This window comes from Dunckerocampus dactyliophorus, chromosome 12 (assembly GCF_027744805.1).
Source record: "Dunckerocampus dactyliophorus isolate RoL2022-P2 chromosome 12, RoL_Ddac_1.1, whole genome shotgun sequence".
Taxonomy (NCBI): Eukaryota; Metazoa; Chordata; class Actinopteri; order Syngnathiformes; family Syngnathidae; genus Dunckerocampus; species Dunckerocampus dactyliophorus.
Genome location: NC_072830.1, coordinates 330323 through 353379, shown reverse-complemented (window position 1 = coordinate 353379; position 23057 = coordinate 330323). Strand labels below are relative to the sequence as shown.

The 23057-nt window shown below is 44.0% G+C and overlaps 1 protein-coding gene across 12 annotated transcripts in view; it reads right to left on the bottom strand.

Moving 5' to 3' along the window:
* gramd1bb (GRAM domain containing 1Bb) overlaps nt 1–23057 on the bottom strand; it is a 132585-nt gene that overhangs the window by 32048 nt on the left and 77480 nt on the right. For 6 of the 12 annotated variants that reach the window (XR_008573050.1, XM_054793198.1, XM_054793199.1 and 3 more), the window contains 2 exons: nt 3022–3232; nt 1532–1552 (listed from right to left, as the gene is read on the bottom strand). Coding sequence is in view for 11 of the 12 variants with exons in the window: in XM_054793198.1 (XP_054649173.1) it covers nt 1532–1552; nt 3022–3232 (232 nt within the window). In the remaining variant the exon portion in view is untranslated. Of the gene's footprint in view, nt 1–1531; nt 1553–3021; nt 3233–7127; nt 7350–7512; nt 8983–20495; nt 20937–23057 lie in introns of those variants that run through there. The other 6 variants (XM_054793203.1, XM_054793204.1, XM_054793207.1 and 3 more) reach the window with 5 other exon arrangements.

Sequence of the window (23057 nt, the reverse complement as noted above, 5' to 3'; positions counted from 1 at the left end):
GGGTGAGTGGTGTTTGTCGGTCGGCTTAGATTGTGGCACAAAAGTGAGGGGTGATGTAATCATTTGGCGTGTGTGTGTGTGCGTGTGTGTGTGTGTCCTATGAGGCAGCCTCTTCTTTATTTGACTTTATTTTTCCTGTCTATGAACAACGTTTGAAAGCAACATGGGGGGGTGTCTGGCCACAAAATGAAAAATGAAAGGATTCAAGGCCACTTTGATATTTCCTAAAAGAAAAAAAGTGCCGTATAAACTTTGGTCTTTGCCCTTTTTTTCCCCCATTTTTGCTGTTTTTTTTTATTTTCCAAATATTTCAACTTTTTTCTTAAACAAATCTTTGAAAATTTTCTTCTCGTATTATTATGACTTTATTCCCAGAATATTCTACCTTTTCCCCAACCTTATTTTCCAAAAAGGACAACTTTATTTCATTCTATTTCTTTTAATAAGAATTAAAATGTCCTTTAATATTTCGCCTCAATGCTACTGAAATGACATTATTTTCCCTCCTAATTTTACAAGTTTATCGTCATAAAATTGCAACTTTTTTGTCATTAGAATACTACTTTTATATTTGTAATAATTGTACTTTATTCTTGCTTCAGCTGTTTTGTTTTCCATTTTTGCTGTTGTGTTTTTTTAAAATACATTTTCAAACTATTTAAATGTTTTTCTTGTCCATTTTCTTTATTCCCATAATATTTTGACTTTTTTCTTTATTTTTCCACAATCCAATTTTCCAAAAAATTACAACTTGATTAGTTTCGTTTTTCATAATATTATGACTTTAAAAAATGTACAAAAAAAGGACACCTTTATGTGCTTAAAATGATGTTATATATTCGCATAATATTATGTTATTCTTGTAAAATTATGAAAGATTTTCCACTGTTGCTGTTTTTTTTTTTAGTGTTCTGGTTAAATAATATTTTTAGCCCATAAAAAAAAAAAAACAGGTGTGGGCTGCAAATGGCCCCCGGGCAGCACTTGGGACACCCCTGTCATACTGTGCATGGTACCAGAACAGTCTGCAAGTTTAGGAAGCAGGCTAGTTTTGATTTGGCACCAAGAAGTCATCGGCCAAAACATTAGACACACCAACAAACCAAATAAGCGCTATCTATATATGCTGCGGGTTGGTGTTGTTAGAGCGATGCCATGCTTGTTTAAAAATACTTTACTGTCGGTGTGGAACAGCAGAGTACACATGAAAGATATGAATATAGCATCAATCAAAACTGAGCATTATTATCTTTAGAAGGGCAGAATCTTTGATACAGCTCTTGTATGAGATGTGTGCGTGTAAATATACAGTATATAAATATAATATCAGCCAGCTAACACAAGTGCTACATAGCATATGACAGGAGAGGGAAGAAGAAAAGGGCAGGTAGAGCAAGGTGGAAGAGACTGTCATCCATGCTTGCAGGATGGAGTAGCAGGCTGGAGTGATCTCACAAGACAAGACGAGAGGAAGGACGCAGCAGGAGCACAGAAACATTTTGAAGAACAGAAAGAAAAGAGTAATGCTTACTTTGGAAAGTCGCTTGTGAGACTAGCATGCAAACAGGAGAAGAACAAAGAAAACAAAATCAGATAAAAAAAAAAGATGAGCACGAAAGAAAAAAGAAAAACAGATCCAGGTAATATCAACATCAGATGGCACAGGTTATCATGTGACGTGTGGCGGCCAGAAGGACCGGGGGGGTGCACATTGACTGTGACTGGCTGAATGAATGAATGAATGAATGGAGTGACGTGGCGTTATCATCTGATGAAGGAAGGCTACAACATCACCGCACATCATAGCAATCCATGCAAATATGGCCCCCAAGGGCTTAGGATGGCATTGGAGCAATCTGATTGGATGTTTTGAACGTGAAATGGTCCTTTTATCATACTTGCACTACAGTGGAACCTCCCAGGTCTAATAAAAAGTACAAAAAACACCCGAATTCATCTGTTATCTGTTCCAGGCTTAAACTGTCGCCATCTTAACGTTTGTATTGAACAGCAGCGGCCATGTTTTCATTTGTTCATGGCGGCAACAGCAAAGTGTTAAAAAGTTCCACTGTCACCTCGTGGTGTTTTATTATCAAGTGGTATATGCAGGAATCCCTCCTTTATCGCAGGTCATTGGTTCCACACCCGACCATGAAAAGTCCATTTCCGCCAAGTAGGATTCCTTATTTTGAATCGGAATATTTTTGTAGTTAGCGCATAGAAAACCTATTTACAACCTTCTAAATATGTTTTTTAACATTATTACACCCCTATAGCCACCTTTTTCGGAGTGCCTTATGTTTGTATTTTAGTGCATGTAGCCATATTTATGCATGAAAATGTCTGATTTAGGAAAAGAATTCTACATTTTCTTAAATATGCATTTTTTTTTTTACTAATAATAGGCTGTATTCAAGTACAAAACAGCATGACTTAGATTCAAGATTCAAGATTCAAGAGAGTTTTATTGTCATGTGCATGGTAAAAACAGCAGTTATACTATGCAATGAAAATCTTATTCTGTTCATTCTCCCACGAAAAGAAAGAAAACACAAGAAAGAATAAGAACATAAGAAACATAAACTCATAAACATATATACCAATAAATTAAGCAACAAAAACAGAAGAGACATTAGTCATATAATTTTGAAAAACTGTGATAGAGTGAAGTCGCCAAATTGGAAGCATGAAGTGACGAGGGATTACTGCACATTTTTTGTGAAAATTCCAAATTGTTTGACTTTTGGTGAGGCTCCACTGTGTTATAGTGTTTTGCTGTACATGATAAAACAGAAGCTGTTGTGTTATATCCCTACTCTTAAGAATTTGGATAAAACGCACAACAGCATCAGCACGATGCAAGCTGAGTGTATAAACCCTCAGTACATGTCATGTTTATTAGAAATGGTGCTGGGACCCAAGAACCCAATGGTCACGCTGGCAGCTTCATAGATACCGTGTTGAGACGTTTCCAGAATTACACATTCTCACAGGGGGCTTGAAGTAAACATAGTCACTTACCTTGGAGTTCTTCCCCCCGCTGCGCCCCGACTGCAGCGAATACGTCCTCTGTACAACCTGCTCGGGCGTGGAGGGGGACTTGTCCGAGGAGTGGTCCGAGCCCTTCTCCACCATGTTGTCGCCCTCCTGGCTCTGTGGTGTCGGTGAGCGCGAGCGTTTGCGCAGGACGGGCGAGCAAGCAGGCGTGCTCTTGTTCGAGTTACTGGCAGTGCTGAAAAAGGATGAGAAAATGACATATAGGTCAAGTATTATGGATATTAACATGATATCTTTTAAAGGGTCCCTGACGTGATTCATCAACTTTGCTTAAATATGTTACATATTGTTTGGAATTATGTTCTACATTGTTCCATCTTTGAAAGAGAACGGTAACTTCACAAACATAACATTTATAGTTGATGGCGCCAGCTCTCACAGTTCAGCCTCATTTGCGACAGTGACGCCATCGGAGTACTATCACTCGGGTAAACAAACATGGCGGCGTACGAGACAGAGGATGTTTACAGTGATTATAGACAAAATTTGAGGAGGAAGAAACATTTGGAGCTGAAATAGAGAACTTTTAGAACATGGACTTAAGCCTGAAGACATGGAGATGAAGATTGGCCGCCTTCACAACACAGAATGGTAAATAAATGACTGGAGTTGTTTATCCTTCACTTGTTGTTTTAAGTCGGGTTCTTCATGGGCGTAAACCTCATTAAGATCCAAATGCGTCCAAAATGCAAATTCTAGGAATTTTTCAACAGGCCTTAAGATTTTGATCAGCAGTGTATATATATATATATATATATATATATATATACTGTATATATATATACATATATATCCAATGTACCGTGCTATACAATCATTGAGTAATCAACATCAGCGGGGTTCTTTCTCTTGCATTACATCACTGATGGCTTAACGGTCTTGAAGCACCACATGCAACCTGGTTAATGAAGGCTAAGCTAATACTGGAAACCTACAACAACAACAACAGTGCAATGAGGCTGATTTAGTAGGACACGACAAAACTGTCTTTCCACTGTTTACCTCAAAGCCAAGAAAATATAAGGCCTTACATTGAATGACTATCTTCTGTAGGCGATGATTGTTGACTGTTGACTTTTACGCCACTGCAAACTACAACGCACAGTAATAAACATTTTGTATTATCCTTGCAAAGCTGCCGTATTGTATCTCATTAGATTGTATGGGTGTACCTTGAAGCGTTCAGTTAGCATGCATGTCAGTGATAAGTGCAATGAGCTCACCGGGTAACACAACATGACGTTATGCAAGCCATTCGGACAACCAGCCCGAGGTGAACGAGTCGCTAGTAGTCATGAATAACTGATGTTTTTCGTGTAGGCAGCTTCTGTGCCCCACATTTTAGCCTTATATCTGATCATCTTGAAATTGTAGGAATTTCTGACAGACAGGTTCTCCAAGTGTAAATATCCATGCTATACCAACAGACGCTCCACACTTGAACATTTTTATCAATCAAACAAACGCTGACAGTGGCAACTTGCGCAGGCCTACTTTTTTATTGCCCAACAGTAAATTGATCAGAAATCAATAGTAGTGAGGGAATCGATAAGAGAATTGTGCTTATAAGCCAAAGTAATAATGGCATTAGTACCGCTATGGACTATTAGTACCCTCCCCTCCCCGACCCCTTTACTATCCAGCTGCATTGATTGACTGAGTGAAAGAGCTCAGTCTATATTTACCTTCAGTGACGCTGAGAATGCGGCTTAACAATGAGCAGCTATGCCAGTACAGCCGTACAAGTCACAAAAATCTCAACTTGGAGTGAAGATTGCTATAGCAACAGAGGTTTAAATATTCAGAGTGTGTGTGTGTCTAAATATATTATCCAGGTCTGCTGCCTGACTGAGCAGGAAAACAAAGTCTCAGCATGTGTGCACTGAAACGCTTGTTTCAGTCATACGACTGCAAATGACATTTGCGGTGCCACCTATAGGTCGTGCTCAACATGCTTTGGAAAGTACGTGGAGTACAGCTAGCAAGGTTTTAGAATCATTTGGCAGATGGCCAGTGACTAATGCACTGTCCCCTACAGAGATGTTTTCATGATTTTCAACAAGTCTCGCTGAAATGTTGTACACTTGTGCTTGTCATTCTCCTAAAGGTGTGCACCAAATTCTGTGGTGATTGGGAAGTTTTGTTGAGCTGCGTGAGAAATTTCCTGGGGTCAAACTTTGGGTTTTAATAACAATGCCACCGTGTGGTAGATTTGTCAGAATATCTTAGCACAGGCAACACAGTAGGGGGGCATATTTGGACAAGTTTGATGTATCTTTATAGTTAAAGCAGTGATTCCCAGTTGGTGGTTCGTGGGTCTTTTCTTGGACAAAAAAAGGTAGAAAAATAATCTTGCACATTTATTCTGAAGGACAATTTTTTATGCGGTGGGTGTTGTTTAGTACTCCAATGGGTGGTGCCAAGTGTCTGTAGTGCAATTTGAAACCCACTGTCATACAAGACCACCAACGTTTGTTAGCAGTCTACTGCCATTAAGATGTTGAATGTGACAGACATGTCTCTTGTTGAGCCTTACACAGTGTTTGCCTGTAAGCATTTTATGCTTATTATACAGTATAAATCAACCATTTAAGTTGAATGCACATCATTTGTCTATTTATTTACCATATTTGGAAGTGTTCAAAATCACCATGCAAAATTGTTAATGCTAATTGCTAGCACGGATATGGGAATTCAATGTAAATTAGCATTGGGCTAGCGTGTTTGTTCAGATTCATATAGTTTACGTTGATTGAAAAGAAATCAAAGAAATCATTTTGTATCTTATGTGAATTGTAATCGGCATGCTTTATTTCTGGAAAGAGTAAAGACTCTGAAATGGAACTCAACAGGAGTTGCTGAGCTAGCAAGTAGGCCAAACTTTAGTGGGAGCATAAAAGAAAACCTCTACACACACTTTTTGTTAAGATAATTTAGAGTTTGTGGATTCATATTCTTTCTGTTTTGTGCTGGCACACTCTGTTATTTTGCACAACCCTAAACTCAAGCGCTACTGTCTTTTCATGAAATTTCGAAAAATGTTTGCAACTTGGGGTCGCCGCTTGTCATTAATGGGTCCCGCAGCCAAACCAGTTGACAACCACTGAACTAAAACATGTTATTAACTAGAAAATCATGTTTTGTAGCATAGAGCTAGGCGATTAGCTAGGATACATCCTGGCGGTCCAAACTCATCTACATGCTTGACACCGCCCACACAGCGTCCATCAGACATGACCCCTTCCTTGCATGTCACACTCAAATCCCAAATAGGTCAAGAAAATAGAAAACGGGACAACAAGCATGCATGCTTGCTTGTGCCACTTTGTTAGCCTTTCTAAGCTCTTAAATCCCACTGGCTCAAGCGGTCCACAAATATTCCGTTCCACAATACCCCGATCCAGACCTTTCTAAGGGGGGGTGGCCCCCTTTGTTTGTTTTGACGTTTTTGCTGACCCTTGTAAAAAACCCATCTGGCAAAAAAGACCTCCTCTTGTGGCTGTGAAAGGTCTGCATCACCAAATGGCAGCATAAACGTGGGCATGCATGAGGGCAGAAAAGCAACATCCATCCTTCCATCCATTTTCTATGCCGCTTCTCCTCTTTAGGGTGGCGGGGTCATGCTGGAGCCTATCCCAGCTGACTTCAGGCGACAGGCGGGGTACACCCTGGACTGGGTGTACCAATGGCAGGGCACATACAGACAAACACTCCCATTCATACCTATGGACCATTTAGAGTCTCCAATGAAGCTAACATGCATGTTTTTGGAATGTGGGAGGAAACCGGAGTACCCAGAAAACCCACACAAGCACGGGGAGAACATGCAAACTCCACACAGAAATGCCCAACGGAGATTCCAACCCAGGTCTTCCCGATCTCCAGAATGTTACTGTGTGGCCAACATGCTAACCACTCGACCACCGTACTGCGAAAAGCAACATAAGAGCCGAAAATGCAATGCTTTTCCATTGGCATTCACCACCATCAATCACATTCAACTCCACGTGCACATTATATAACTCCAGCTACCCAACCGCACCCATCCATCCACAGACAGCTGGCCATACCGCTGGTGAAAGACTCGGTCTCTCAACACGTCGCCGTAACAGCCCTCCAGGCAGCGACAGCCCTCGTTGGCCACGCTCACGCACTCAAACACCACCATGTCCTCATAGGTCAGCCCCAGTAACGAGCTGTTCACCCAGCGAATCATCCCAACACGGATGGCTCGCCGCTGTCTTTCTGCGAGAATGAAAGGAGGCAGGCAGGCAGGGAGATTTTCTTTAGTAGGCTTAGAGCCACTGATCTTCCCTGGCCAGCTCTGATCTCCTAATAACCAGCTTACATCACCCTTAACACCACCTGCCAAAGAAGAGGCGCTGGGGTACTGGGGGTTCATCCTAAATAGCACATGTTGATTTAGCTAAATGGGCTCTACATGGCAGCACTAACCTGGTTGTCGCCATGTGGAGAGCCGCTCAATCAGCCATGTTCAAGCGTCTCATTCATGCAGCAGTGATGAAGAGGATGGATGTAGGAGCATGCCGTGAGAAAAATGAGAAAAAACACACGTCGTGTGGTTTTAGTGTCTCTTTTGTCTCATAGATGCTGAGAGGCTCCATGAAGCTAGCGTCCGTGTTCCCTCCTCATCCTTCTCTGCTCTGCTGCCTCATGACAGCATCCAATAGCATCCATTGGTTGCACTTCTTCTCTCACGATTTCTGCTGGTACAATGGATGGAGGAAGAATGACAACGTCTCTCCGCTTGCATTCCGCCTCCTCCTGTGGGTGTTGCTGCAGCCTGCCTGTCGCGTTTTCAATTATTCATGCGCTTCATGAATGGAGGGGCTGACATCATCGGCATTCAGGTCACTTTACATTTCCCAGCCCATCTAAAATCTCATTCCTGCTGTGAGGTGATGCTGCCAACAGCGCATGATCAGCAAGGATGAGGGATCGATGGCTGGAAGAAAATCATTCAAATAATCCAGTCTTCCCTCGCCACAGCGCGGTTCACCTTTCGCGGACTCGCTGTTTCATGGAGTTTTTAATGCTTTTTTTATAGCGTATGAATGAGTATTATGGTCTGCGTCCTGATTGGCTAAAGGAGAACCCACGTGTTGCGTCTGCGTCCTGATTGGCTAAGGGAGAACCCACGTGTTGCGTCTGCGTCCTGGTTGGCTAAGAGACTGTAGACCATTGTCAATCAATTTCCTTCGTGCTTCCTGTGCAGTCCGGAATGCGTTCAGCTTGCCGAATTTACATCGCTAGCAGCGTGACTCTAAAGTGTTGTATGTTTGCAAGTTCTATCCCGACAACGCCCACAATGTCAACGAAACGTTCTGTACGGTCAAAGGCAACTGTGGGCGCACCCTAGAGGCAGAGGAAAGAAGTTGCAGCTGTATCCATTTGTATTATTTAAACATTGTTGAACATAAAACAAAGCAAAAAAAGGCAAAACAAAATTCATCTTTTACTCAATAAAATAGAGGTTTAAACTCCAAAGGAAAAAATAAAATAAAATTTAAAAAAAAAACATAAAATCCCAATAAAGCTGACCTGTATGCTTTGGTTAAAAGACATGATTGTATTTAATGATCATTACATTGTTATAGCTGCTGAATAATTCCATTTTTGATGATGTAATCTAAGGGAGAAACAATGTGCTTGTGAACTTCATTCAAGTTACCAAACTGCACCGGACCCTGCTGTACATCACAGCCCGTTTCTGTCTAACCAATAAAACAACACGTAGCTCACAAACTCTGCTCTTTAACTGACCCTTAAGGAACTATGATGTTGATGTGTGCAGTGGGGGCCATAAATAACAAGAAAGTAGGATCCATCGTGCATTGCTACCATCAAAGTCACTGCTGCAGCCAGTCAATACCAGGAGGAAAACACCTCCACATGAAATGATATGACAAAGCACTGTGATGTACACGACACAAGTATCTTTCACATAAACACTTCTAAGGTGAGCTGTAGGACAGACTAAAGCCTCAGTGGGAATGCTGAGGCGAGCAATGATGTGAAAACAAAAGAGGAAGTTGGTCCACTGAGCCCCCCCACCACCATGTGCCCTACTTGAGGGCAGCTGCTGCTGCTTCTCATGATAATTTAGCGGGGTCTCATGCATGTGGCATTTTTATTTGGTTTGCATGGCTTGTTCAAGCAGGATCTGACATCACTACCTCTGCCAAGCACAAAAGGTACCGTTAGTTACTTAGTCGGATGAAGCGGAAACTACACCAGTCAGTTCCCCAAAACTTGGGGTTGTGTGCATGTTCCCTGCAAACACACATCAAGGTTTGGTGCAAATCTCGTTAAAAATGCAGACAGAGGAATGCATTTTTCATTTTCAACAAACATCCAGACCCCCAAACAACCATAATTACTCTCCAGATTTCCCCCCTGAATTTTTTTTAGGATTTTAAATTGTACAAATAATGTTTTCTAAATAAATGATGAAAAAAATGATGATTTTTTTTAAAGAATATAAAGTAAGTAATATTGTGAATATTTTTACATTTAGAGCCCAAAATAAAAAATGCTCTGGTCGTTGTCCTTCCCCTACTTGAGGTCAGGTTGCGGGGGCAGCAGCCTAAGCAGGGGAGCCCACGACTTCCCTCTTCTTCCGAGTCTTTCTGAGGCCAGTTGAGAGACATAGTCTCTCCAACGTGTCCTGAGTCTTCCCTGAGGCCTCCTATGGGTCAGACATGCGCTGAACACCTCCCCAGACCAGATGGGCTCTGGCTCCTCTAAGTGCAGAGAAGCAGCAATTCTACTCCAAGTTTCACCCGGATAAAATTACGGAGGAAACTTATTTTGGCCGCTTGTGCCCGTACTCTTGTCCTTTGGGTCACTCGGGTAGGAAGGTAGACCAAGCGCCGTTATTGATGTGTTTTCTGCCCTTATATTTGCTCATGATATGAAATATCAAAGGAAATATGAAATGACTCAAAAAGGCTGGTAAAAAAAACACTTATGTACGCCTCCATCAGTTTGAAAAGTTGTTGTCTTGGCAACACTAATGGACCGACGCCTGGACATGGCTGGGAAATCTGACTGTGCCTTGGCCGTGCAGTAACCATGGCAGCCTGTCAAGCCATTCATGTTCTCCGTCACTTGAAGTGGAGGAGGGTTTGTGTGCGTGAGTGAGGGGATGATGCTGCATTCACTTTCACACTCGGTTAGATGGTTACAAAGACTTTCAGCACACTTTGCTGTGTGGGGCCGTGGAAGAACTTCACTACGTATGCAGGATATGATCGGGATGTTTGTTTGCCAGTGAAAGAAAATACAGTTCAGTCACTCTCATGTCAGTTGAAATGCTACAACTAAAAAACATTGCGTGTAGTGCCACCCACTCATAATCGAGGTCATGAGAACGCTCATTGGGCATCTTGGGCACCTCATCGCCACAAAACCCTATGCCTTGTTCTTAACAAAAAATACAGATTTTAATTCAGGAATGGATGAGGTTACCTTAGGAGTCAATGTCAGGAGGGGGGGACAGGAAGTTGGCAACCAGATTAAGAAAAAAAAAATGGCAAAACGCCTGGAAGAAACGTTAAAAGATATTTATTAAAAATATATTTGCATTTTTTTCTGTTTTTATGTTTTGGCAAAAAGTTAAGTCCAAAAATATTCATAATGCATCTAATTTTATGAATATATAGTTGATGAAAATATTTTGGATTATCCTAAAAATGATCAGGGTCCTTTAGAAAAAAAGTCGGAGTTGGTCATTTAAATTATTTGGTGTTGATTTAAATTTTGGTTACCAGAGAGCGTGTTAGGTTTCTGTTTCATTTTGATGTTGTCACCTTTTGACCTGTGTGCTTCTTTGTAGATCCCTTCACTCCCTGAGTGGGCGGCACAACGAGGCACACCTGTAGCCACTTGGTCATCAAGGGCTCTTAAGCCACATGGCTGCAGGAGCAGGACGTGGTATTGTACTACTGGTTTGCTCCTGTGCTCTTGGCCTTAAGATTGCTGTGTTATTTCTAAGTCTGTTCCACGTGCTCCTTGCCTCCTGTGACGCCGTCTGCTCATCAGTGAGTTTTTGCCTTTTTCCACGGTGCCTTTTTGTTTTGCTACCTTAGTTGCACTGTTCTACCACAGTTTGGACTCTGAACGTTTTGCTATTCCTTTGTTACTTGGTTCCTGCTCAACTAAATTAAAAGATAGTATTTTTTGACCTGGATTGTGTCTGGCTCTGCATATTGGGATCTCCACCTGACTGCTTGTAACAGAACAATACCACCATGCAAACAGATCCCGCAGAGTCTGACCCGGTGCATGCTGCATTCAAGGCACATGGAAGTATGATAGCGAACATCATTTGGCTATCAGGGATATGTCCACGCTTCTCCAGTCCATCTCCAGCAACGTGGACCGGCTGGTCAGCGAGGGAACAAGCTCCACCTTGTCGGCTCCAGCTGATGGCAAACTCAATCCTCCCCAGCTGCTGCCATCTGTTCCTCATTCCTCTGCCAGTGGTTTAAAGGAACCAGTAATTCCTCACCCTTCAAGGTACGCTGGCGACCGTGGAAAATGCAAACAATTCATACACCAATGCCAACTGGTATTTGACCAGCAACCCCTCACCTACCCCACCTGCCGAGCAAGAGTAGCCTTTATGGTCAGTCTCCTGCTGAGTGGGCACTGGCTAGAATCGTCCGGAACTACAGGACACTTTATCTGGCTTCATTTTTGAGTTCCGCAAGGTGTTTGACCACCCCTTAAGAAGGCGCCAGGCAGCCAGCCGTCTGATGGCTCTACGCCAGCACAAGGCTTCTGTAGCAGACCACTCAAACTTTCGCATTCTCGCAGCGGAGAGTGGCTGGAACACTACAACCCTCTGTGATATTTTTCTAGCCATCTTGAACTCTAATATAAGATGAGCTCGCAACGAAGGATGAGACTGAGTCACTGGAGCAGCTCATTTCCCTCGCCATTAAGCTGGATGACCGCATCAATGAGCGCAAGGCAGAGCACTATGCAGAGCAACGAAATCCTACTGGCACCCAGTCATCTTCTTCCATCTTCATCCTGCAACCAGCAACTCCAGATGTGGTTCCGAGCGCAGCAGTCCTTGGTCCAGCACCCACTGAGGAACCCATGCAACTTGGAGGTGGTCGTCTTACTCCGGCCGAGCGGACACGCCGACTGCGCCTGCATCTCTGTCTATACTGCGGCCGTGCTGATCATGTCATCTCCAAGTGTCCTGCTCGACCTGCAGGACGCCCGACCTCCACTGGAGGAGCACTCACCGTGGGCCAGTCTACCGTCGAGGCGTCGCCAAGGCGCCTTCAACTGAAAGGTACACTTGCCTGGGAGGAGAACTGCCTTGATATCTGTGCACTTGTTGACTCTGGGGCAGATGACTGTTTTTTGGATTACAATTTTGTTAACCTGCATAACATCCCTGTGTTCTGTCTCAAGAAGGCCGAAGTCGTTCGTTCGCTCGACGGGCGCGTCTTGGCTCACGTTACTCACCAAACCGAGACACTTACCCTAAGAGTATCCAGTAGTCATTTTGAGAAGCTGAGATTCTTTGTAGTACCTTCTCGTTCGGCACCTCTAGTCCTAGGCCTCACTTGGCTCAAGATTCACAATCCTTGTATTGATTGGTCTAGACTCGGTATTACCAATTGGAGCCAGTACTGCCATTCCCACTGCCTCCGTTCCACGTCTGTTCATGCACCCTTTGCTCAATCTTCACCCACTGAACAGATTGACCTTTCTCAAGTTCCAAAATAATATCATGACCTCAAGGAGGTATTCAGTAAGGACAGGGCTATGGAGCTCCCACCCCATCGACCTTATGACTGTGCTGTTGACCTCCTACCAGGAGCTAAGTTACCCACCTCCCGACTGTTTAACATCTCCAATCCTGAACGCGCAGCCCTTGAAAATTACATCTCCACCTCCCTTGCAGCCGGACACATTCGCCCTTTCTCGTCACCTCTAGGTGCCGTTTTTTTCTTTGTGGACAAAAAGGATGGTTCATTAAGACAGTGCATTGATTATCGAGCGTTCAATGACATAACCATCAAGAATAAATACCCACTTCCTCTTATCGACTCCGCTTTCTTCTCTAAATTGGACCTTCGGAACGCGTACCACTTAATCAGAATTAGAGAGGGGGACGAGTGGAAAACAGCATTCAACACCCCTATGGGGCATTTCGAGTACCTAGTTATGCCGTTCGGCCTCACTAATGCCCCCGGGGTGTTTCAGAATTTGATCAATGATGTGCTACGTGACATGTTAGGCCGCTTTGTATTCGTGTACTTGGACGACATCCTGATGTTTTTCCCCTTCCCTTCATGAACACATACATCACGTTAGGCTAGTACTCCAGCGACTCCTGGAAAACCGGTTATTTGTCAAGGCGGAAAAGTGTGATTTTCACTTCGATTCAAAGTCTTTTCTGGGGTTCGTTGTGGAGAAGGGGCAACTCAAGGCTGATCCGGCTAAGATACAAGCCGTGGTCGATTGGCCCACTCCTATAACAAGGAAGCAGCTGCAGAGGTTCCTGGGCTTCGCCAATTTTTACCGTAGGTTTATTCGCAACTTCAGTCGAGTCGCAGAACCTCTCACTAAGCTTACATCCAATAAAGTCTCATTTGTCTGGACCCCAGAGGCAGACGCGGCGTTTAAAAAGCTTAAATCCTTGTTTATAAGTTCCAATGTCCTCACCCACCCTGACCCCTCTCGCCAGTTTATTGTGGAAGTTGATGCCTCAGATTCCGGGGTCGGGGCCGTCCTCTCACAACGCTCTCCCACTGACCGTAAACTCCGCCCCTGTGCCTTCTTTTCACGCCGTCTCTCACCTGCCGAAATTAATTATGACATAGGCAATAGGGAACTGTTGGCCGTCGTCTTAGCCTTACAGGAGTGGAGACATTGGTTGGAGGGCTCGACCCACCCTTTCATTGTATTTACTGACCACAAAAACCTAGCCTACCTCCGCTCCGCACGACGACTTAACCCTTGCCAGGCACAGTGGTCCCTATTTCTAGCTAGGTTCAATTTCACCATTACATACCGCCCTGGCTCCCGTAACAGTAAACCGGATGCCCTCTCCAGACTCTTTTTCCCCTTCTTCAGAGGTACCTGAGGCTGAACCCATCCTTCCACAGACCCGGATCCTGGGCGCTCTCCAATGGGAGGTTGAGAGCCGAGTGACAGATGCCCTCAAGGACATTACCCCCCCAGCGAAGTGTCCACCTGGCCTGCTATACGTCACCCCTGCACTGCACTCTGAGGTTCTGACATGGGCACACAGTTCCAGGATTGCTTGCCATCCAGGCTTCCACCGCACTCTGTTCCTGCTCGGTCAACCTTTTTTGGTGGCCGTCCTGTCGAGTGGACACCAAGCAGTTTGTGGCGGCCTGCTCAGTGTGTGCAAGGCTTCCCACCAGGCTCCGGCTGGACTTCTCCACCCACTCCCATTACCCCTCCACCCTTGGTCACACATTTCAGTGGATTTTGTTTGTGGACTGCCTCCCTCTGACAACAACTCTATGATTTTTACTATAGTTGACCGTCTCTCCAAGATGGCCCATTTTGTTCCCCTCCCCAAACTCCCATCTGCATTGGACACGGCCAAACTTCTAATCCTCCATGTTTTCCGCCCCCCATGGCATACCTTTGGACATTGTTTCCAACAGGGGGCCTCAGTTTACCTCTGCCGTGTGGAAGTGTTTTGTGAAGCCCTAGGTGCAACCACTAGCATGTCTTTGGGCTATTATCCGCAATCAAACGGACAGACAGAGAGAACCAATCAAGACCTGGAGACAGTACTCCGCTTCCAAGAAATTGGCCCCTAGATACATCGGCCCATTCACAGTGGAACGAGTCATTAACCCTAACGCAGTCAAGCTCCAGCTCCCTGTATCTCTTAATATCCATCCTGTTTTCAATGTCTCCCGTCTGAAGCCAGTCTCTACTAGTTCTCTCAGCCCTCCAGTCAGGTCACCTCCTCCTCCTAGGTTGGTTGACGGCCATCCCGCTTATTCTGTTAACAAGATCCTTAACTCTCGGAGAAGGGGTCGGGGTTTCCAATATCTTGTAGAGTGCGAGGGATACGGCCCAGAGGAACGTTCCTGGATTGGATGTAAGCTTATTCTTGACCCCTCTCTAATTTCTGACTTTCACAAACTGTTCCCTGACAAGCCTGGTAGGCCGCCGGGAGGTGTCCGTTGAGGGGGGGGGGGGGGTCCTGTTAGGTTTCTGTTTCATTTTGGTGTTGTCACCTTTTGACTTGTGTGCTTCTTTGATCCCTTCACTCCCTGAGTGGGCGGCGCCACGAGGCACACCTGTAGCCACTTGGTCATCAAGGGCTCTTAAGCCACATGGCTGCAGGAGGAGGACGTGGTATTGTACTACTGGTTTGCATGCTGCCTGCAAAACACCTGTTTGTTTGCTCCTGTGCTCTTGGCCTTAAGATTGCTGTGTTATTTCTAAGTCTGTTACACGTGCTCCTTGCCTCCTGTGATGCTGTCTGCTCATCAGTGAGTTTTGCCTTTTTCCACAGTGCCTTTTTGTTTTGCTACCTTAGCTGCACTGTTCTACCTCAGTTTGGACTCTGAACGTTTTGCTATTCCTTTGTTACTTGGTTCCTGCTCAACTAAATGAAAAGATAGTATTTTTTTTTACCTGGATTGTGTCTGGCTCTGCATATTGGGATCTCCACCTGACTGCTCGTAACAGAGCGCTTCCCTTTAGTTTGAAATGATTTTTATCTTTATGAAAAACATCCATGCATCCATTTTCTATGCTGGTTATCATCATTAGGGTTGCAGGGGTATGCTGGAGCCTATCCCAGCTGACTTTGGGCGAGAGGCGGGGTACACCCTGGACTGGTGGGCAGCCAATGGCAGGGCACATAGACAAACTGTCATGTCCGGTGTCTGTCGCTCTGCTGCCGCCTGTCTGCTGTTGCACAGTGCACACACCCCTGATGAGCAAGCTGATTGCATACACCTGTGTTCAATCATCGGGTCCTTTATTAACTGCCACGAGACAGCAGACGGGTGCCAGTTAACTCCTGCGCACCCACAGCCTTCCTGCTCTCATGGGAATTCATAACTGGTCCCGTCTTGTTGCCCGTGCTTACCTACGTGTATCCATGCTATTTATTGCTTTCGCTTGTTCATTCTGCTTGAGTTTTTCAGCAGCTAACTTAGTTTTGCTGTGTGTTTTTTCTCCCTGGCTTTAGTTTTCCTCGGCAGTGTTTTTTGTTAGTATCCTTGTCTGGCTAGTTGCCCCGAGCATTTTTGTTACTGTTTTTCTATACTTCCTTGGTTGGTGTTTTGCCTCTTTTTTTGTATTAAACTTTTTCCTTTTTTACACGTACACGTCGTGTGTGTGTTTTGACTGTTGCATCCTGGGATCCAGAACCCGACCTCACCGGATCGTGACACAAACATTCACATTCACACTCACATTCATACCTATGGACAATTTAGAGTCTCTAGTGAAGCTAACATGCATGTTTTTGGAATGTGGGAGGAAACCGGAGTGCCCGGAGAAAACCCCCACACACACACACAGAGAACATGCAAACTCAACGGAGATTCCAACCCAGATCTTACCGATCTTCTGACTGTGACTGTGTGACCAACATGCTAACCACTAGGCCAGCGTGTGGCCCCTTTAGCATCAAATTGACCAATTTAGCATCAAATTTACCTGGCAACTAAAGTCCAAGGGTCAGTAAATGCCTCCTGTAATGAACTCCAGTACCACAGTCACTATTGATGTGCAAACACTATGCTGGTGTTTTCCTTCCACCATAATGTGCTGGGCTAACACTTTGTTGCCTTTCTCAAGGACTGCTTTCATCAATACCATATTGGTCATCCATGATGTGGGGTGTGGTGGCGATGACAAATTGCATGTGGGGATAATGCCGTATTAAAAAAAAAAAGGGCGTGAAAAGAGATGGACCCAGGAAAAGATAACAGAGGTGGCCGGGAAAAGAAAAATGAATGTCCTCTTTTGCTGCAAAAACCCTGAAGGGAAAGTCCACTGTGGCTCAGCTGGGTGATGCAGTGCTTTATCTTTAAAGCTGCAGTCTCCTTCCAAGCAACCAAGTCTCTCCTCATTATTTGTCGAGACCATCTCTCAACCACAATAGACAAACTTCAATCAGCGCTTCTGCACTTGTATTGCTTGAGAAGCCAGCCTGGAATCCTTATTAAAGACAGGTCTTTTCCTTCCCTCTAATATCTTAAAGGCTGCGGAGGGGCGGGGGGCTCCAGTTAGATAGGAGTCTAAAATAGATCAGAGAGAACAGTCCTGAGGTTGTTTCTGGCTTGCTTGTGAGGATCTGAAGCCTTTTTATGCACGTCAGGGGAAGGTTCCGCATGGTTTTGATGTTTTGCTTATGTGCACCACAGTGCTCACAAGTGCACACAGTGGAAAATCAGTATTAGTGTATGGTAAAGAGTGCACTCAAATCTTTATTAGGCTAACTGACAGTTTTGGAGCTTTTTGTTAATACAGGTTGCTCATTGGGAGGATGCAAGAAAAAGATGAGAATATTGTTTCAAAAAAGACTTCAAATTGTTTGGAAATACCATTAGAGACAATACCAGTCCCATTTCTGAAATGTTTTCATTAAGTGTTTCACCTTTTATGCATGTAGCCTTTCCTTCTCCAGGAAAACTTCTGATAGCATGAAAACACTAAGTGCCTACGTAAGATATTACCTGTTTTTTGTAACTTGAGCATATTAACAAGAATGCATTCAAACAATGAGTCTTCTCATTGTTTTTCCAGCATGCATGTTAACTGTTTTTAATGCCGAAGTTAACCCCGGTACAACAGTACGACTGCCTTAAATGCGAGTCCCCTTCACGTAACTTCCGCATATTTTTATTCTACAAAAAAAGGCCCTTGTTGAAGTAGTTCCTACTTGTAGAAGTGTCGCAAAAAGGCACAGAAATCCAAAGCTGATATTTTTAAGCTCTGAACGGAGGTCTTGTGAGGGACGTTGACAGAATGAGTGACATGACGAGGGTTCAAACTGAAAAGTTTCGTGCTACTTTAAAACGTGTGTAGAAAAACTACACGTTTCATACTTTGACTTTGTTACTTGTTTGTTACTTTGTTCTGATACAGATGTTTGTGGGTTCTACATTTTTTCATTACCAGCATTTAATTGGTGAATTTCAAGACTAAACTTACTTGGCTTACTTGTTGACAGTAGAAGAACATGATATATATCGATGACATATGTAGATTTTTTCACAACTTTGTTGAGACAAAATCTTTAAAGTAAACATTTGTGTAACTTGTATTGCATATTGCAGTGTATTTGTCTGCAATGCACCCAGTGGCGTCACAGTATAAGAAGCATAATGTGCTCATTCATGACATGACATCAGTTTGAGGGAAGAGCTGCTGCCGATATCGGTATCAGTCAAGTGTTGAACAATACCAGATATCGGTAAAAAAAAAAAATCATAAACGACAAATACAAAAATCCTGTGACAGCGTGAATGTGTGTCGACCTGCACACACGGTCCCGTTGTGCAGCTTGTCTACAGTACCACGTGAAGGGTGTCAGCCCCGCTGTTGCTGCCTGGCTGTTGCTACAGCTGCTGCATGCGCAGCGAGGGTCTGTGCGCACATTGAAAGTCACAGCAAATGTCACATTATCAAGTTCAAACATCCTCAAAGTGGATGGACAAATCCAAATCTAGGTGCATTCAAGAAATGGGACATTTCACACAGAATCCTTCAGTACATTCATGCCTCCTAATAGTGGTACCATGTTTACACGTACAAGAAATGTGCTAATAAAGCATCGTTTCAACGAATGACCTGGAGGTCGCATGCTCACGTGACAGATTGCTCCTTGGAGACGAGAGTAGCACAAGCAATGTGCGCTCATGAGAATTTCATAAGAAACCATCCTAAAAATATAAAGTTATATATTATGTGTCAACTGATTCATTTCTGGCACCACTGAAGCACACTAGACAACTTTGCAACGTGGATGGACCGTAGCCAAGGTCATGTCGTGAAGGGTGCAGGCAAGAGTTGGTTGGTAAACGCTGTGAGCATTCTTGGAAGAGAAGAGTGTAACAATGGCCATCCTGCACTGATGGAGCGTTTAGTCGAGTAGCGCTAGCCAATGAGCAAAAAGCTTTGGACTGTTAACTCGTTGTCCAGCGCAGCTGTTAAGGCTTCAGGGAGTGAGGTTTACACAGTGTACCATTGCACGTACTAGGCCACCTTCACCTTCAGCTTCTTCAACAACAAATGTTTGGGCTCATTTTGTTGGAATTCAGTTTACCCTCAGTGAAGTGCATCTCCCCCAGCATGAGCAGCACTCATTCAGGCCCAGACCATGACGCTACCACCACCAATACACAATTACCTCGCTACTCACGTGTGTCGCGTGCATTCAGACAATAATGGCTGTGTGTTGAGTCAGTTGCAAGTAAATGAATACTGCTATATAAGCTGTGCACTGAGTACTCTAAATCATATCCGGGAGTACTCTTATTCTTATTGTCCCCGCTAAAATAAAATGGATGCTGAAATGTGAGGTGTGAAGCCATTTTTGTGAGATACTGTGCACGAGGTTATATAACAGCATGGCATGCTAACGGTAGCCCAAGCAGACAGACCGGCCACCCTCCATGTATGGAAGGAAGGCTAAGGGATGCTAACTCTTCCACTTGAGTCTGTCGAAAGTAGGAGAAAAAGTGCTGACAGCTACGTCATCAATGTCATGAAATCTCTTGCAGTTTTACATCTTCAGTCAAGGATCTGACACAATCAAGCAGGACGCACGTTGTCCAAACTGCTTGTTTTATCATTCTTTTTCTCCCTCCCGCAGTGCTCTGCATTTGTCTCTAAAAATATCACGCAAAGAAGAAAAGGAAGAGTAGGAGGAGTGTAAACAAACAAGAGGGAGATGATGACACAAAGGTGGGCAGCTGGAAGAGCGAGGGATTGCACGCGGAAAAAAAGGGTGAGCCACCTGGACGGAGGCCAGCGTGTGCGTCCATGTGGGACAGGCTGACAGGGGGGAAGCATGTGCCTGCTATTAGATTATTTTTCAAGGTTTTTTTCTCCCTCTAGCAGACACGTGAGCGCCTCTCCTCAGCTGCTCCGTGCTCACATGGAGCCCACCAGAGGGGAGCAGAGTGAGGTCACAGCCCAACAGCAAGCACACGCATGGCTGACATGCACGGAGGACAAGCTGCTGTTCTAAAATTGACAGAAATACGGCACGACATGCTTTCTGAATGGCATGGCTGTTAACCCTTTAAAGCAACCACCACAGAGTCTAGCCTCTGTCTGGGCTGTGCTATGCGTTCGTGACTACCTTCAAGCTGCAAAACACAAGATGAGCAGACAAACAGAGGAGCATGCTACGCTCTTTTCATGTCCATTCTTACCAGGCGAGCTTGAAGCTTTTCATTAGTACAAGGAGGAGTGTCTAATGTCCATAGCGTGTTGTGGGCACCGGGCTGCCCGTTGACGCGGCTGCATGCTGACTGACAGCCTCCTGAATCCTCACTGCCCATGCACAGACAAGGAGCAAATGCACGGACAGGACCGAAATCCAGGAGGAGGGGCTACCTGCTACATTCCTTCACTTGTGTGATGGAGGTGCCGCAGTGCTGGGCGCGTGTGCCAAAACAAAAACAAAACAAAACAAAAACATCACATTTTTTCCAGTTTTCCCAGAAGAGAAGCAGGTGACCCAGCAGTGTGTGCGACGTTCCCGATGCAGCACAAAGCAGAGGAGCTAACAATTGCACACCAGCAGGGTTGATCCCTCTAACGTTCCCGGTTCCCCGTCTCTCCCGCAGCCTCCTCTGCGGATGAAAGCTGCACTTGCTGCGATCACAGTGAGCAGGCGCAGGATAGCTCCCCCCTCCTCCCTCCCTCCCCACTCCCTCTCTCCTTCTGTCTCTGTCCACTTCCCTAGATGGCTCCCTTTCTCTTCTTCACAAGATAAGCCCAACTGACCCGGAGTGCAGAACTGGAGTGCTGATTGTAGCCGCCGGTCATCCCAACCTCTGACACCAAACCCCCCATCTATGAGAAGGGTATTAAGTGAGGGACTGGTCTCTTTTGTGCTGGACTCCTGCAGGCAACACTGTTAAGATCCCATAATGTCATCCCATGCAGACTTCACCAAGTGATGCCATTCTGTTTAAAACAAACATTTGTAGTCTTTAGTTTTTGCCCATCTTTCACTGGCATCATGTTTACCAAGCTATATTTGCAAGGGATTAACCTTAACACACTGCCCAACAAAGCAGTACTTGCTTAATCTGTAGGTCTGAAAGGCCACAGGCTTTAATAGAAGCTGTCATTGACAAAAAAAGACTTGAAGTCCTCTTGACACTTAGACACCCATTAGCTGGTGAAGCTAATGCACCAATGCTAGCTAAATGACAGACTATTTTAATTGTTGAAGCATCTGCACAATTGTATAAATGAAGATTTAATGCCAGTATAATTCAACATTGGACCTTTACGTTGAAAAGTGTATTATTTTGAAAGGCATTTGGCAGCATGCCATGTTTTTTTTAACATTATTATATTTTTTAACATTTTAACATTTTTTAACATTATTATATTTTGTACACGGTTATACATGCAATAATGCACAGTTAGTGCTCAGTGCAGACATACTGTACGTGAAACTTTCTAGCCAAATTTGTGTTGTGCAATTGTCATAATATACTTCCTGAATGCAGTCAAACTTTTGTTTTTGTACACCCCAGTTTTCGTATGATTCAGGCGTTTTTTTGCAAAAATTTTGCCTTGGTTTTTGTACACTGTCTTGGTTTTCGTACAATATTGCACGGAACAAACTAGTCCGTTTGCCCTGTGCTACATCATTCCGTGGAATCGAGTGCCCAAAATAAGCACCCTACGTATTGCTGACTCACTGTGCAAATGCTAAACAACCCGCCATGGGGCCAAAGAAGGTTGCGAATGCCAACACTCCGATAAAGCAGATAAAGAACACTATTGAATTCAATCTCGCCAGGATGTACGGGAAGTCCGCATCAACAATTACTTCCATCCATCCATCCATCCAAAAGTAGAAGTATTCCCTACAAAGTTTATTTTTTGTTAATATTTTCTGGTGTCTGGAACAGATGAATTGGATTTATTTCCAAAAGGAAAAATTGCCAGCACTTTCACAGCCAGCCAGAGTTGAGCCAGTCGTACATTGCGGTTTGAGTCGGACCTTTTACAAGTAATTAATAACAAATATTGAGGATCTTCTGTAACGTGTTGTGGAAGACTTGTAGCATTGTGTGTGTGTGCGTGTGTGTTTAAATTATTGTGTTCATGTCTAAAATTATATAAAATCTGTGGCTCAAATTCTTTTTTTTGTGAAAATAAAGTTTTGTGTACTAATGGTTTGAAAGTAGAGAAAACACAACAACACACTTCACAAATGTGGTTGAACATGCAGAGGGCATGATGTGCTGTGTTTCTCTATAGTTTACAAGCTGTGAGGCACTTAATTACGCTAAATTATTTCTCATTAATGTTTTAAAAGAACTAATAGTCAGTTTTTATGCAAAATCCTATTAAATTTGCAGGCTTGATGTGTCTAACTTATTGTTATCTCAGAAAATGTCTTTATTATTTGTATGACAAGCAACGTTTTTGCCTGAAGCTTTGCACTTCATCACGGCTTTTGTTTATTATGAATGTGCATCTCTGCTGGCAATGTTGTGCACCTTCTGGTGTTTGTCAGTATGGATATGTACAGTATTTGCATACATGTACCATGGTGACCTTGCAGCAGCACAACACTGCCACAAGTAGGGTAAAAAGCAATTGTGCAAAATGTTGTCATTCCAACAATATGCCGCATTTCCGACTAGGTTTTAAAAGCAGAGTGCGCAGTTGGAAGCAGCCAGCAATTGGAGCTTGAAACTGTCGGCTGGTGCATCCAGTGGCCTCACTCTCCAATCTCTATAAGG